Consider the following 18552-nt stretch of genomic DNA (forward strand, 5'->3'; position numbering starts at 1 on the left):
GCTATTTTGATAATGTATAGTAAATAAAAACCTGCAATAACAATATAACTATTTACTGGCAAGGAAATTACAAATTAAAAAGTTGTTTTTTATTTTGTAGATGCTATTATTTTGGCCTTATTACACTGTCAACGTTTCACATTTCTGAGTTTAAATGGGCACTCCAATGATTTACATGCTAAGAAGGTAAGAATCCAGTTTTGCCTTAGGGTAAGAGCTGTGAGGGAGCAGGCAAACTGTATCCCTTCTCTCTTGTACCACTGATCAGAACAGTGGAATTATGATGAGCCAGATGACAACTTACCGATCATCTACCTCCAGAAAGACGCAGCCTGGTGTGTGAGTTGTAGTAAATATTCTTTTGTCCATAGGGATTCTAGGAGCTGAAAATAAATTAGCAGTATTAACATAGATATCTTTAGATATTCTGGAATAGATAAAATGAGTGACTTCAACTGAGTGACTACATGTACATGTACTAAATCAGAAGCAATTTACTAGACAAGTACACTTAGCATTATGATGGGTACAAATTAGGTAGGTTTAATAAAAGCACATTGATTGTTAAACACTAGTGAGAATTATCAGGAATTCCAAACTTTAGGCTAAAAATAGCCAAATTGGAAAAACTCTCCAAGTCATTTCGGTCTTCAATTTGAAATGTACTTTGAATTCATTTTAAATTCCCACATATTCTCACTTTAGTGAAGAACTCTCTTTAAGATGCTTAAGTCCTTTGACAAATGTAGAAAATTATGGACCAATCAGAACAGAGAGAGATGTCAGTCTCTTTTTCTGACAACTTTACAATGCCTGATGGTGCCATTCCATATTTCCTTGTCTTGGGGGAACCTCTAGCTGTCTTACATTATACCTTTATCCACCCCACTGAAGGGAAACTGTGGATAAAGTGCATGTCTCCCTTCCAGTTACTAACCCCTCACACCAGAGGGAGTTAAAGAAAGGCCACATCTAGTCTTCCCTGGTTACTAGGGATTCCTTTTAACATATGGGTCTTTGGGGAGATTTAATGTTTTTTGCATGGTTTGTATACGTTTGATTCAATGTTTCAACAGAGAATTTCACTTTGCTGCTGCCTGCCTCAGCATAACAATGTCATCAGAGTATGAGAACAGTCAGTGCATATTTGCTGAAAGGGTTCTCTTGTGAGACCCTAAAGCATCAAATGGAATGGATTTTTAAAAATAGATGTGAAAAAAGGGGTAAACATTTTAAAGGAACACTAATTAAATGCTTGTAGAAACATTGAGGACACATGCTGCGTGTGGCAATCACCACAATTCACCATTTTATTGGGTCTCTAAAAGAAGCATCAGTATTACTCTAAACAGCCAGTATGCTGACCCTGGACACCAAACAGATTCAATTACTGAATCTATTTCAATCAGACAGCCGCTAGAGGTGTAAAGATTACAAAATGTAAACCATGCCAATGCCCAGAAACACCATCGTTTTCACTTGCAAGGCTGTGAAGGAAGCATTTATGCTTCAAAGTCTCTTCATTACAACAAAGTGCTTTTAGTGCTTTGACTGTCCTTTTAATGGTTAGCTTTATGGTTATATTTATTTATAACACTAGCATGTTCCTCTGTGTTTTTAGATTACTGTTCTCCACTGTGGAATGTAAAACACAATGGTAAACTCCATTTTTTATAAATCATAATTAAATGTCGGTGTTGGTGCTGTAGCTGCTTATCCTGCTGTGAGATCATCCTCGTGGATGATCTCTGCCAATGCTTCTCATGGTATTGCATGCCAATCACAGTGCTCAGTTAAATCGAATGCTTCTTTGAGAGAAGCCATCAAAGTGTCCAGTGACACTATGCTGTTCATGCTGATGCAAAACACTTTTATAAATGATTATCTCTGCCTCACTGCAACTGGGAGCTCTCTGAATGAGCCAAGCCTGTTGGGCGCATGGCTTAGGTCATTGGCTGAGAATGATCAGATGACATATTCTGAGCCAATGAGATGGCTTTGCACTGCAGAAATTGGCTCAGGAGCAAACTGAAACTCCTAGCAGGTGATTTATGCTCTCAATCCTGCTGTAAAGAGGCAGGTCTGGCATTCAGTGAACCCCCAACTGCTTGACTGCTTACATTGTGGGACACTTCTGGCACCATAACCACTACAGAGTATTGTGTGTATATATATATATATATATATATATATATATATATAAATATTAATTTCAATGGTTTACCTTCATATCCTGAATGAATCTTTTCCACTAAAGCAAGACAACATGGCTCTGGCTCAGTGCTAGAAGGATTTTGCACTTTGACAGAATAGGGAGTCATCCTATATGGATTGTAGCGAAGCTCATGGTCCCGATCCTTCCCACCTCTAAAGGTAAAAAGAGATATAAAAAGGTGAGAAAAAAAAAAATCATCAGTTAAAACATTATAAGCCTAAAGTTAATATTAGGATATATGGCTGCCTAACATTCTTTCGGTATATCTTATTAAGTTTTGTGACCTTTAATTTATACTGAAATAAACAGAAAACTTTATATTTAAATATATTTGGCTATTCTAAACATAGTGTCACTTACCCCACCTACACACACACACACACACACACTTGCTTAAGGTGGATAACACCTGAGGACTGAATCATCCACTTACTACAGACACCTCTCTATTCCTAATGCCCCATCCCATGATTCCAGTTGCCCCAAGCCCATTCCTTCCCTCTTCCACCCAGCTTATAAAGACAAAATGCTTTAGGAATTAGTACACAAAATGTTGTCAAGAGGTAACAAATCTCGGCTCTCTGTGCCGTAGGAATGAGTATAGATACAATATAACAATGGTCCAGAGATGGACACCTTGTACAACGCAATGTTAAACCACAATGTATTTCTTATATGAACGACATTTTACCTCCTGACATTCCCCTTTTCTTTTCTGTACCCTGGAAAAACTCAATAAAAATTGTCAAATTGAAAAAAATATATATATATCTGGCTAAACACTATCATATACTTTGAAGTTGGTTTACACTGCACCAGAGATTGCCGTAGAGCTATTTATTAAAGGTAGTTGCTTGGGTCATAATAAATATGATGTGCCACTTGTATAAAATACTGCGCAGAACCCTCAGACTCCTAGGCCTTTGGTAGAGGACACGAGAATGAGGAATAAATATACCAGCCAGGAAGAGTGGGAAAATTATATATATATATATATTACACACATATATACTACACACATATATATATATATATATATACATATATACATACACACACACACACACACACACACACACACGTCTAGGAAATCCATAGTGTTGCCACTAGCTTGAAAAGACTGAAGAAACATCAAGCACCGCATGGTAGGCAGCTCCTTGCATCTATTTAGCCTTTCCATTGTTGCACGCATCTGACATTTGTATATCAAATAAATAAAAAATCTCAAAAAGTCATCTGAAAGGAGAATAATTAACAATGGCTTTTTTGTATAAGTACGTATGCGTAACCATGTGAGCCTTTAACTGAGCTTCAACACACAGGTTTACGGTCCTATAATCCTTTCAAATACGATTTAATTGCAGCATCAACACATGCCTTGCTCAGAAGAAAACCTGATAGTTACATAATCACACACACACACACACACCTTACAACAGAAACAAGAATGAAGGGGAAAATACAGAATTATTCCTATACCCAATGTATCCTTTGTATATTATAGTGAATTTATAACAAAGTATAACAGCCAGCAATTTTCAACTAATTATTTTAAAGATTTGGATGCTTAGTTTGCTTCTCGGCATAACCCTTCTACATTTTACAGCCAGTTTTCAAAGTAAAATAATATTTGTAAAGAAAGAAATACAGTGTTTTCCCTCATCAAATACATTTTAAGAATGAGCATGTTTATTTTAACCCCTTAAGGACCGGACTTTTTTTGCGATGTTGTACATTTGCGACCAGGCATCTTTTTGACACTTTTGTGGTGTTTGTGTTTAGCTGTAATTTTCCGCTCTCTCATTTATTTACTGTTCCCATACAAATTATATATTGTTTTTTTCAGGACAAAATGGGCTTTCTTTACATACCATTATTTATATAATCTCATGTAATTTAATTTAAAAAAAAAATGAAAAAATATGAAAAATTAAAAAAAATACAAGTTTTTTGAATTTTATGTGAAAAATCTTTTACTCATCTACAAAAGCGAATGAAAAAAACTGGTAAATAGATTCAAAATGTTGTCCTGAGTTCAAAAATACCCAGTGTTTACATGCTTTTTGCTATTTTTTTTGCATGTTATAGGGCTATAAGTACAAGTAGGATATTGCGGTTTCAAAACATACATTTTTAAAATGTATCAATAGTGACATTGTAACACTATTATCTGTCATAAATTGCTAAATAACACCCCACATGTACATATTTTTTTAAAAGTAGACAACCCAGGGTATTCAATATGGGGTATGTCCAGACTTTTTTAGTAGCCACTTAGTCGCAAACACTGGCCAAAGTTAGCGTTCATATTTGTTTGTGTGTGAAAAAAGTAAAAAACTAAATTGAACGCTAATTTTGGCCAGTGTTTGTGACTAAGTGGTTACTAAAAAAGACTGGACATACCCCATTTGCAATACCTTGGGTTGTCTACTTTTGCAAATGGTATGCCATCATGGGGGTAATTCTCATTCCTGGGCTACCATACGCTCTCAAAGGCAACGTAACCAACCTGGCCATTTTCAATGTAAAAATATTTGACCCTGTAACTTTCAAAAACGCTATAAAACCTGTACATGGGGGGTCCTGTTCTACTCAGGAGACTTTGCTGAACACAAATATTAGTGTTTCAAAACTGGAAAATGTATCACAACAATTATATCATCAGTAAAAGTGCTGTTTGTGTGTGAAAAATGCAAAAAAAGTCACTTTCACTGACAATATCATCGCTGTGATATGTTTTACTGTTTTGAATCACTAATATTTGTGTTCAGCGAAGTCTCCCGAGTAAAACAGTACCCCCCATGTACAGGTTTTAGGGTGTCGTAGAACGTTACAGGGTAAAATACAGTGATAGCAAATTAAATTCTCTGGACTTTTGGCCTGGGTTGGCAGGCAGGTCCCTTAAATTGCAATCAATAAAATAACTTAATTATGTAAAAATATTACATAAATACGCACGTAGAATTTAAATATATATGCATATTTATATATTTGAAGTCTACGTGTATATTTATATAATTATTTATGTAATTTTGTATATGGACATATGAATAGTTCGCATTCTTTTTATTTATTAATATATACATAGATATATATACAATTTCATTCTAAGTGTATTTTGATATAACTATATATATATATTAATATCAAAATACAGTTAGAATAAAATTTCATATAGATATAATTTTTTTTTAATTTTTATTATTATTTTTAATTTTTTTATTTAATTTAAATTATTTATTATTCGTATTTTATAATAATATAATATATATATATATAGTTATTATATATATTATATATATACACGTGTGTAAATTAATTATAAGTGTATTTTTATATTAATATATGTACATATTAATATAAAAATACACTTAGCATGACATTATATATATGATATATAGACATATATTATATAGGTATAATATATGTCTATATATCATATATATACACATATATAATATTTTTTTTTTTTTTTTATTATTAACTTTCACTTTAATTTTTTTTTTTTACTTTACAGTTGCAGGGAGACTGCCTGTCAGCACAGACAGTCCTCCTGCAGGCAGAGACTAGGACACCTATTGTGACCATGTGGTCGCCCTGTTGGGCGATCACATGGCCCCAGGGGTCCTAAACCGCCATGGGGAGACTGTCTGGGCTGCAGGCAGTCTCCCCACAACGGGAGCACCGCCGATCGCCGCCGGGGGAACGACGGCGATCGGGTAAGTACATTTTAAATTTAGGACGGTTCAGGACCGTCGTCGGTCGGCAAGGGAAAAATGCCGATGACGGTCCTGAACCGTCTAGCGTCCTCAAGGGGTTAAAAGGAGCAAATGAAAGTAAAAGTTACAAAAAAAAAAAAATATCCAAATTTTAATCAGGATATGAAAAAGACATGTGAGTAGTAGCTATCCTTTGGGGCAGACCAGCTGCTGTGGCTTACCTTTTCCATGAAGTACAGCCAGCCACAACAGTTGTATTACCACATAATTTAACCAATTTTTGTATACATCATCAGGGACAAAGGTTTAAAAATAATACCAGGAAGTATTACTTTACTGAGAGGGTAGTGGATGCATGGAATAGCCTTCCAGCTTAAGTGGTAGAGGTTAACACAGTAAAGGAGTTTAAGCATGTGTGGGATAGGCATAAGGCTATCCTAACTATAAGATAAGACCAGAGACTAATGAAAGTATTTAGAAAATTGGGCAGACTAGATGGTCTGAATGGTTCTTATCTGCCGTCACATTCTATGTTTCTAAATCATTCAATTCACAGCAGGCAATAAATAATGAAGGCAAAGTTCCAATTAAACTCAATCAAGTATTAAATCTTTCAGGAATCTGGGATAATGAGACTAATGTGAATCCTAGCTCACAAGGTTACATAACATTATATTCTAACAGCAACAGGGGTGTACACAAGCAGATGCCTAAAGCTCTGCAGAAAATGACTTATACAACACATGCATGCCTTGCTCAGTGTGTAGCTAAAATCCTTATCTTCCTAATCTATTCATTAGTATTATTAATTATAAAGTGATACCCCCATATGCACACCCACATGACTAACCTATCGCTGACTGCATATAAACATAATGGATTAGCGACACTATAGGCATTATAACGGTTTCAGCTCATTAAAGTGGTTGTAGGGTCTAGCAACCCTGGATGCCATCCTTTCATTCAACATTAAATATGCAAAGAAATCCACTTTAATAGAGCCAGAAAAAAACAGGCAAATATGCTTTAAAATGGTTTAACCCAAAACTTGCGAAGTTGGCACTCACTCGTTCTGGCCCGATTCCCTCTTGAATAAAACCTAACTTTTTGGCTTGTTTCCTATTGTACATCGGAATATGTTGACACTATACACACACACACACACACACACACATCACTTTAACTGTATTGGTCATAACAATATTAAGAACATACAATCAATAATCTTCAATTATAAGCTTGTGTTCTTTTTAATGTTACACACATTTTATATCCTAAACAGTACAGAAATGTTTAGTTAGCATTTTAGTTACTATTTCAATGGTAAACAAACAACAACAAAAAAGTAAAAAAATAAAAAAACGTGAGCCTTGGAAGTTTACCTTAGTCTGCAGAAAAAGGATTTCACTTGAGTGTACTCATACAAAGATGCTGCAAAAAAATAATAATTATAATGATTAATTGATAATCTCAAATAACTTGTGGTTATGGTAAGACTTTTATATATTTTAAAAAGGTTACAGCATGTAATCAGCCTAATAGCTTCCTGCTTAAAGGGTTATAATCAATATTCACAAAACAGATGATGAATTATTGAACTGACTGCAGTCCTTGCAGCTACTAAACCATAAGAAAAAAAAAAAAAAAAAGAAGAAAAAAAAAAAACATACTCCAGACCACTCAATGGAGATTTAAGGTCAAGCCATGTACTGTTGTGGATGTGACTCCTAATTATGGCTGTTTCCTACACCTCTGTGTGCTTTGTTCAAATATGCCATTCTCAGGAGATCACACAGAGCTTTTTCATTAATGTATATTATTTAGGATAACCACATACAAATGTAAAATTAAATTCTATTGCAGCAATTCATATAGCAAGTAGGGATTACCTTATCTTATATTTAGGCAGATAATTTGCAAAATGTGGCATGGTGAAACTTCAAACAACTCAAGTTGCCATTCATGACATTTTTTATAAGCTGCTAACAGGGGATGGGATGACATCTTCATACACAACACAGGACCATTTTACCCTCTTGCACAAGTGCAAGAAAATATCAGCAAAAGTGGTTTCACATGGCTTCATCTGCCAGAAATCACCAACACAATGGAGGTAATCATTTCTACTTTCCACATCACCCGTGGCGCTACCAAGGAATCAGATAAATCACCTTTAGGGGTCTTTACAAAAAATAGAAGCAAGCAACAAGAGACCGTAGTACTTAAAAATAAATTGTGATGATATCAAGCTACCCATATCAGAGTTAAACTAGATCAACTTTGACCTGGACAGAGAAAGCTCTCCATAAAATGTGTCCTACCTGTCTCGGTACCTATATTCCAGGGTAGAAGGTGAGATTGAGTTGTGTGCTTGTAAAAGACGCTTACGTCCTGAGGAGCTAAAAGTTCCACAAATCTCGAAGAGTCCAGCAATTTCTTCTTGCAATTTAGAATGTATGCAGCCTGCTCTGAGATATAAACCATCTTCCCAGAGGTCATTGAAAACACAATGACAAATGTATCCTGAGAATTAAAATCAATTACAGATAACTTTAACAAGGTGTAACTTTAATTTAAAAAATAAAAAAAGAAACGTGAAATAATGTAACATTTTATAAACATCATGCGTTCTCTACTGAATTTAAATGTCACATTTGTGTTTATAGCTGCACTACTGGTTTTCAGTTCTTTGCACATTTTGCGGCAGCATGAGAGTTTATCTAAAGGTACAGATATGTACTTGAAGGTACTTTGTGGGTTCTGCCTAGTTCAGCTCCTGCTACTTTGTTCCCTTGGAGCCAATGTCACTGTTGCAACCTCACATATACTCATGAGAACAAAATAGCTCTGCCATCTCCATAGAACTTCTCAGACGATTTACAAAAAAATAATTATCGAACAACCACTTCTAAGGTTGAATACTCCAAAAAAGTTAATAGCTGAAGCTCTTTTAAAGCTGTGCTTTTTGACAACTTTTGTAAGCTTCGGTACTGTGCATAAGACTATTTTGTCCTTTAAAACTTTAAATTAAGCCAAAACTTGGAAATTAATTTCCAACAGTCAATGGGTGTTTCATAATTTTTATCTCATCATGAAAACTCTGAAGTGACAGTGCAGCTTTAAGTGTTTTCTTTAACTATGGTATGTATGCTCCACATACTAAATCTAGCAAGCAGAGGAAGTGGATTGATATAATAAACCTGCATTGCAGAACAAAGGAGCTTACCGTATTCTTTGGTGGATGCTCAGATGTAATGGTTTGTAAATCTTCAATTGTATGAACTGTGGCATCCATTCGAGATGTTCCATTGTCACCAAGGACTTGGAAAAATGCACTATTTGCTGTAGAAAAGGAGGAAAACACAATAGGTAATATGAATCTTTTAACAAAGAGAAAAAAAACTTTATTTTTAATAAATGCTTGTTTGATGATGCAGAGTTAAAAAGCAAGCCCCAAATCTAATCAGTCGCACTGAAAATAATATACAGGATATACACGTTTTTTTTCATTGAGATTAGCTGCCCTCTCACCTTGCACCTGTCTGACGCACTTCAAGGCGTAGTTTAATGCATCCACTGTGCTCGGTTTGCTGCGATTTATCTTTTCTGAAGGGAGACGCCGTTTCATTTCTTGAACCATGGTCATCAGTTCCTTGTGAGAGCGAACTCTGTCCATTTGTTCACTGTAAAAACATGTATATGCCAGGATTTAATTTGTTACATTTTATAAAATAAAATTTGAAAGCCTTCACAAAACATACAACCTACTCTTACTATGCAAGTGTAAGCTTTTGGGGATTTTCAAAACTTTGCAAATTTATTACAATTTATTTTTAGATCCTTTGCTTAGACACTTGAAACTAAGCGCAGATGTATGTATTTCGCCTTACTTTGACAGATAGATAAAAATTGTAAAAAAAAATAAAAATCATAATTGAAAGAGATGGGAGAAACGTGCCGAAGGACAATAATCGCTGCGAGACTCCACCAATATGGTCTTTATGGCAGACTGGCCAACTGCAAGAAACATTAAAGAATGCCTGGAATTTGCCAAAACGCATCTAACGGACGCTCAGTCTGTGAGAAATAAGATTCTCTGTTCTGCTGAAATAAAGATTGAACCACTTGGCTTCAATTCAAAGCATTATGTCTGGAGAAAACCAGGCACGACTCATCATCTGTGCAATACTATCCTAAAGCTGGTCCAGAGTGCTCAGGACCTCAGGCTTAACTTCCAACAGGACAAGGACTCCAAGCACAGCCACAACACAAGAGTGACTTAAGGACAACTCTGTGAACATCTTGGAGTGGCCTAGCCAGAGCCTGGCCTTGAACATCTCTGAGGCAACATGAAAATGACTATCCACAGACTGTCCCCACCCAACAGAGCTTGAGCGGATCTATAATGATGAATGGCAGAAGCTTCCCAAATCCAGGTGTGCAAAGGTTGTTGCATCATAACTAAATGATTTTAGACTGTGATCTCTGCAAAGATGCTTAAAACTAAGTACTGATTTAAGGGTTTGAATGCTTATGTCAATTTGATATTTCAGTTAAATATATTTGCAATTGTGTCAAAAAAAATATTGTTTTGGATTTGTGTAAGAGCAGTGCAATAAAAAAATTAAAAAAAAAAAAAAGTGTCTTAATGCGCTGCATGTGTTTTTATGTATAGACACAGACACACACTTATTAAAAATATACAGATACATTTTATAATACTCTACATAAATATTGCAAAGACTGTGTGGGAGAACGTGTCCTTTTAGATAGGGAAAACGAACATGGTCTGCAAAATATGTAGGTGATAAAATTGAAAATAACCTGTTGTTGCTGCTTCCCGTTGATTTGCTGGGCCGTCTAAAAGCACAATTTGATCTTCTACTTGGCTCATTGACATGAGAATCAGTTCCACTGGAATCATGCCCATTGCAGTCATGTCCACTTGAGTCGTTCCCGTTGGACCCACTGGAATGTAGTTCCATGTCTTCGTGGTGCTCACAGTTTTGCTCTACTAAATTTTCACAGTTAAAAGTCTTTTCTCGGGGAACCTCAGCTTCAGATTGTGTAGCTGCTGACCACTCCTCATTTTGGATCAAGACCTCGTTCTGAGGCTCAGCAGTCATAGTTGTTGTGAATACTATACACAAGACACACTACTTACCATTGCTCAAATACTGAGGAAGTAACTGATTTACCCACACCAAATTAGGTATTTTCAATCAAAACAGTTCAGGATTGTTCATCCACTTCTGGAGAGTACATCAATCTTTGATAAGGAACTCTGAGCAATATAAAATTATTTTCAAGAATGTTCCACATTTGTTGCTCTTTTTTACAATGCCTTGCTCATGAAAGTTTCAATCACAATCTGTGGCAAACACAGGTAAAGCACTTCAACCTAAAAAAAAACAAAAAAAACAAAAACAACAACAAAGTATTATAAAACTGAACAAAACAAAAAAGGAATAAACATGAGTGGTTTCATGGATCACAAAACAGATACCTAGGAAACAACAAGTTATAAATAAACGCTCGCAATAAACCCATATCCTGAAAAATTAATTGCTAGCAGCTAGCTATGGCATAGCTCAAGTAACATGGCATTTCAGCAGTTATGTGAAGCAGGAGACACATTAAATATTGCTGGTGTTGCCTAAAGTTTGGCTTCTTTAGAAGGCACAAATCTTTCAGAGGCAGCCTCACTTTAGTAGATGGATTGATGGATCAGACAGACGGACACTTAAAGTTTATTCCAGAAGTATGAAGAGTCAAACATCAACAACTTTGAACCCTATATTATATTAAAATTCAGAATAGGGTTTGGGTTAGCATTAGGGACAGCAATAGCATCCTTCTGCTGATTTCAGCAAGCATCCTTCAAACAGTATTGTTAGGGTTAGGATTAAAATTATGGTGAGGTATAGAATTAGGGTAATGGTTAGGATTAAGGTTAGCTTATTATGAGATTTAGGATTAGAATTTAGTTTAGAATTGGGGTTTGGTTTAGGAGTAATGATTTAGACTGGGCTTAAAATTGTTACTTTATAAAGATACACATATGGGGTATTGTACTCAGGAGATGTTGCTGAATATAGTTAAGGTGAAATCATTACAATGGGACACATGAAGAGATGTTTAACAAAAAGCACAAAAACCATCAATGTATATGTAAAAAGTTTGAAATAAAAATATAAACCACAAACGTAAAAAAATAGACAAGAATTTTTTTTTTTTTAAAAAGGTACGTAAATAAAGCTCAAACTGTAGCATATAAGGGTATCCGTGGTCTCAGGTTTGCAAATGGTATGCATTTATGGAATAATTTAAATAGGTGAGCTACTAAAATGTCCCAAAATGCATTAGAGAACCATGTCGAGTAAATTGTAATAAGTACATAAAGTTGAAAAAGAAAAAAAAAACAACAACAAAATTACAAACTTTGACAAAACTGCGAAGAAAAATGGCAGCACACCGAGGCACCATATGAGATATCCTTAAATGGTGGCGTCAGTAATATGAGGTTACCCAGCTTCTTATTTCCTAGGAAAGGTTTGTCTATCCTAGACACGGCAGATGCTTGTAGTTTACATTCTCCTATTTTCCAATCCAGGCTAAAGGCTGCAAGGGTAGCCAGAACTCTACCATGGATTGTCCAGTCTAGCATAAAATATCATTAGGTTTCCATTCTGCTTGTGTAAATGGATAATATCACCACATACCTGCATGGCGTGACGGAGTGGGATTATTAAAGGGTAAGGGTTATAACAAAAATGCAACTTTGTTACATATCAAGTTTATCCAGCTAAAAACCCCAAAGTAATGGGAGCAAAGCCATTTCATATTTTTCTTTTCACCAATATGCTTGCAGAGAAATGTAGCCAATTGATAGCCAACCTTGGTATCCAAAATATTTGTGAACTACATTTCCCATGAGGCTCAATCAAACTAACTACGGTACATCCCAGTGGCGGATCCGGGGGGTGGCAACTGCCCCCCCTCCCCACCCCGAGAAAACCAAGGGTCTCCCTCTCCCCTGCCAGCACATGCAGGCGCTAGCCCTGCAATGTGCCTGCCGACCGGCGAGGGAGATCAGAGATCTCCCTTCCCCGGTCCGCAGGCACTGTGCTGGCAGGGGAGGGAGAGGACCCAGAAGCTCAGCCTGCAGCTCCTCCAGGTCCTACTCTCGCGAGCACAGAGCGTTGGCGCGGTTACCACGGCAACACTCCAAATCTCGCGAGAGTGAACTCTAGCCCTGTAGCTATGGGCTAGAGTTCACCTCACCACCACTGGGACCACCAGGGACGGAGAAATGTCCCCCCTCCCTCAGTAAAAGGTAAGAAGGGAGGGGGGACATCATGAATATTTAATAAAAATAAAAAAAAGCATATTATAAAAAAAACCCTAGCCTTATCACACACACACACAACCTACACACACATTGCCCCTCCCCCCCCCCCACACACACACTGTCCCCATACACTTCCCCCACACACACACACACACACTATCCCCATAAACATATTGCCCTACACACTTCCCTACACATACACTGCCCCCCCCATAGACACACACACACACACACACTGCCGCCCTCACACACATTGCACCACTCACACACACCACTGCTCCTATGCCCTATGACAGCCCTATTTCCCAGCAGACCTCAGGTAAGTTGTCAAACTGTTTTTAAACGGTTTGACTACTTACTCTGGGAGGGGGTCCCGGCACTATAACCACTACACTGATCTGTAGTGGTTATTGTGTCTGGATTATTTATTTAAATAATCTACAAGTGCCCCTCCCGAGATCAGGCTCTGGATCCGCCACTGCTACATCCAGGGTGACTGATATGTTGCCTACTGGCCCAATTGTGTTAAGTGAAAGGATGATTCTAATGTCGCAAATCTGAACAGGAAGCGATTAACCCAACTGAGTCGCAGTAAAAACACATTAGCAAAACTCAGATTAACCTGTGACAGGATTAATTATCTGTTGTAAACTGCTTCAAACAATTAAGCTCTGCTTTCCTCCTCCAGCGAGTGTGTGGGGTGGGTGTAGAATAGCAGGAACTGTGTTTTGTTTTTTTATAAATTATAAGCAGTGTAAAAAAGAAAAATAATTAAAGATTTATTGTTGGCTCTATACTGCCCAGTATGGTTTTAATTATTAGGGAAACACCAAGAAATACGTTTCTATATTTAGTAGACAACAAAATTCAAGAAGTAAGTCAATATATAAACTATGAGTGTAAAATGTATATATGGACTTACTTTTAGAATTTTAGGCCTAAATTTACTGCACAATATTAATTTACTCTGTTCTCCTTTTATATATCTGCAAGAGCCTCTGCTACCATAAGGAATCTCGACCACATAGGTGCCACACTGTATCCGAAGAGGGGATTAAACAGCCCAGACACTAAAGTCAGAGCAGGATTATAGCTCCTGAAAAGGGCAAGTGTACATACCTTTTATATATATATATATATATATATATATATATATATATATATATATATATATATATATATCTTTCTTTATATCTATATGTAAATTGAAACATGACATTTGTTTTTACATTTTTTGCTAATATGCAAACTAAAACGTCAAAATGTTTTTATTTTTTTTTGCAAACGTTAAATAAAAGCTAAGTTTTATATCGATCTGTGAACCAAGTCCTTGGAGTGCTATCATTCAGGTTATTATTTTTTTGGCGAATCAGCAACAGGCAGAGTACTTTTTCAGACCCTGGTAACTTTCGCTTTTTTCCCCTTTCTATATGTCGCACACACATATTTATGCATAAAAATGTATTTGTGGCTGCTTCCAACTAAATCAAATCACTTCTCTCATATCAGAAACACAGTATCGGCTCAATTTCCAGTCTCTTACAGTATCTAGAGCATGAAAAAAGTTCATCATTTCAAACAATATTTAGTACTTTAAAAATAGTCAACATAACTAATTCATTACTAATCAACACACTAGCAGTAATTCTAATATGTCATACAAAAGTTCTGTCATAGATCATTACTAGCAATGTGCTGTTCAATCCTCCGGCACCCAAAAAGTTAAAATCTATATGACTAACGCTACTTTGCATTTATAATAACTAATCCAGACTTACTGAAAATTCATGAAAGACTCCATCACAGTCCCACAATGTCTGCTCATCATTACAAATGTTTCAGAACAGCAAATTCTCCGTCAATTCACAAAATACAGCTTTTTAGCATATTGTGTGAATTGAAATTACGTTTTTACCACAACAGCCTTGATTATCCCCACTATAGCAAATTTGATGACGTACATTACAAAGAAAGAAATGCACAGTGAAAAAGTCTAATAAGAATTGTAATGATTATAATTAGGCCGTTATTAGGGTGCTGAATTTACTCACACATCCTGTTTCCAATGCTCCTATATTTAACAATTTGAGAGCATCAATTTTCTACTCAGCATGCCAGCTAAGTACAATTTTGTTTTCCTAATCAATATGCCAGCACAGTTGGGATCACATGATACAGACTAAAATACAGTAGATTGTAGCAGAAAAGGTGGGATGAAGAATGCACAATGAAAGATGACTTACGTTTCTTTGTATCTTAAAGATTAGAAATAATGACAAAGCCATCACAATCAGATACTAGAAAAAGATACTCTGTACGTCATTTACATCAAAGAAAATAGGACTCTTCCGGACAGTAATTGTGTAAAGCTCCGCAAGTAGGATCTGAATGCGGATTATTAGACACAATTTTGTCGTGGTTTACATTCTAGCATTACATGATCTGTCTCGTTACTGTAACACAATTAACAGGTCTGCCAAACATTAAGAGTACAGCTAATATATTTTTACTTGTTCCTGTGACACACCTATTATCGGGAACATACTGTACATTTGTATGAGAGACAACTATTACAGTACAGTTTCTACTGACTAAACCAAACCATAGACACATTCCTATCCATGTGAGCAGTATTACTCAGCCATGTCCTAGTACACTGCACTTCCTTCAGCACAAGACAAGGGCTGAAAAGGTGAAAGAAACACTCCAAGCACCATAACTACTACAGCTCCATGTATCATGATGCCAACCAATTCTCACTTCCATCACCAAAGAGTTACAAGTTCCAGAGCAAAAACTTCCTTTAGCACTCGTGTGCCAAGCTCAACAATGCTCATTGGCCGAGAGCAATATTCCCTAAGGAACTTTCAGCTCTTCAAAAATGCTGGGCTAGTCGTGAAGAGCCCCGTAGCCTCCAGGTAAGATGTCAAAATTTTGAAAACAGTGATCTGTAGTGGTTAAGGTGATTGTTACTTTAAATGGCTATGAGGCCAGAAGATGAAGCCTGGAGTAACCAGGCAGAGTTATTTTCTATCATTTTTTTGCATATACATGCAAAGTATATGACACAGTGCCACTTCTATGCACACACCTCCTTTAAATGTCCTACTGAAACAAAGCTTTAGATAAAGGGTCTAAAATTAGTGGTCCACAAACCATTTTCAGCCCTCCAAGTATTTTTCTGCAGCCACCCATCAGAGGATAGAGAAGTAGGTCCAAGTCCAAGATATGTCCCCGATTGTCCCCCTTGTGTGCAAGGGAATCAAGATTTGAGCGTGGCTGTGTGTATGGAAGCACAGATTTTTGAATGTGCTCGCACATCTGTCAGTACAGTTCTGTAGACTCCCCTGCTCGTCGAAACTAAAAAAAAAACTTGGCCAGTGGGCCCCACATAAATGGACTTGAGCTAAAATATCTAAACCATAACTGTCAAACAGGTACCCTTTTTCCTACAAATTTCTGGGAAATTAGCAAATGACGGTGGAATTGTAATGGAGATGCAACGTGCTTTCTTTCTACAGCTATGGGTTGAATAGTAAATATTTTCCTCCTGTCAGTTTTTATAAGGATTAGTGAATATTTTTTTCCCCATGTGAAATTCATGTATACCACCTACTATGTTATGAATGAAACAGGTCAACAACTTGAAATCCAAAGAAGTTTTGTCCATCTTCCCCACACCCCACAGCCTTACTGAAATCTAAACAACATGATAAGAGGAACAAGTCTAATAATTGTAACCCCAGCAATAGCCCTCCATGATATGGCCAGGACAAAACAATTCTGTGACTATTGATTTCAAAGCCTGTGTAGGAGTTCACACAAACGCTGGGAACAGAATTGTTCTGGTGTGTGTTTAAACAAAAACAGCTGGTCTGGTTTTTATGAAGATACAGAGAAATATGTTGCTGTTTCTTTATATTCTACATCACATGTCTAGTCCGCGTTTGGCATTTTCTTTGTTTTAGAACATGTGTGCGAAGAGATTTGGCAGAGAAAAACATTTGTACAAAATGTTCAGTGCCATAGGTGTGTACAAGGTAGCATTGCATAACCAGTTGGCGGCTGTGGATTTGTCATTCCTCTATCTCTTTTAAAATGCCGATCTTCTGCCAGCTAATTAGACATTTTCCCAAAACAGTACATTGTGAAGATTGATGCCTAAATATAGCTACACAGCTATATTGAGGGTATTCGCAACAAAACTGAGTGATGTTAGCATAAAGAAGAAGGGTAAAAAGGGGGGAAATAAACACTTTAAAGCCATACAAGACTGAGCAAACCACCATTGGACTTCATAAACTCCAGTGTTCTTTTCTTAAACCTAACCAAAGTCAACTAGCAACATATTTCTAGCCAAATAATATATTATTAAATCAGATTAAATACATTATGAACAGTGAGTTATAGCACACATCATTCCAATTAGGAGATATAATGTTCTAAGCAGAGAAAATGAAAATAGTAAACATAAATGAAAACAATCTTCATACTCAAAGAGGTGGTAAGGATCTTCTGTGTATTAAAATTTTACAAATTATAACATTTGCTTGAAAGGAAGGAGAAAACAACCACCCCAAAATTAGAGAATAGAAATTAGCATGCATGTAGACAAGAACTTTATGAGCACAGAAGCATAATTTGTGAAATAAAATGATAAAGTTTAATACAATCCCCAGTGTCAGCCTTTGTGATTACAAGAGACCAAGTCATAGTCTGGTTAACAGATTGGGTGGTGGGGGGGAGGGGGCAAAAGCTGCACTTGCAGAAGGTTTTTGGATGTAATTCAACATAGGTACATGTTGTCCCTTTTGCAGTTATAAGTAAATAAAAAGTGTTTGGCTAAGCTTCAACAATGCCCTTTGATACAAAAGAAAAATGTATCTTTAGCATGGCCAAAAGTATAAAAATGTCAGTTACAAAGAATATATACACCAGTAGTTATTTTCTTTGTAAGGTCACTATTGACAAAGTATGTCAATAACAAAATGTAATAGGTGAATAATATTTATATATCTTGCTATAAACTCAAATCTGAAATTGTGTCAGTTTTCACTATACTGAGAAACAATTTGCCTTTGTTCTTCTTGCCTAAACCCGGTTTGTAGCAGGGGATTGCTGTACGATGCGGCAGGTAAAAAAAAAAAATATATATATACAAAAATAAATAAAAAGAATGGTCACTAGAATAGCAATTTTAGTTTAAATTACCTTCAACTGTAAAATAAAGAATCGGTGATAGCTAGAAGTGGACAATTTATGGTGGC

The 18552-nt window shown here is 36.3% G+C and overlaps 1 protein-coding gene across 1 annotated transcript in view; it reads right to left on the reverse strand.

Moving 5' to 3' along the window:
* Positions 1 to 18552, reverse strand: part of PER3 (period circadian regulator 3) — a 44582-nt gene that overhangs the window by 20094 nt on the left and 5936 nt on the right. Inside the window, exons 2-8 of the mRNA XM_063436470.1 lie at positions 10759 to 11335; positions 9466 to 9617; positions 9161 to 9276; positions 8256 to 8457; positions 7317 to 7365; positions 2225 to 2367; positions 305 to 383 (exon numbers count right to left, since the gene is read on the reverse strand). Coding sequence (XP_063292540.1) covers positions 305 to 383; positions 2225 to 2367; positions 7317 to 7365; positions 8256 to 8457; positions 9161 to 9276; positions 9466 to 9617; positions 10759 to 11060 — 1043 coding nt within the window. The 5' untranslated portion in view covers positions 11061 to 11335. The remainder of the gene's footprint in view (positions 1 to 304; positions 384 to 2224; positions 2368 to 7316; positions 7366 to 8255; positions 8458 to 9160; positions 9277 to 9465; positions 9618 to 10758; positions 11336 to 18552) is intronic.

The sequence above is a fragment of the Pelobates fuscus genome, chromosome 11 (genome assembly GCF_036172605.1).
Source record: "Pelobates fuscus isolate aPelFus1 chromosome 11, aPelFus1.pri, whole genome shotgun sequence".
In the NCBI taxonomy this organism is placed as follows: Eukaryota; Metazoa; Chordata; class Amphibia; order Anura; family Pelobatidae; genus Pelobates; species Pelobates fuscus.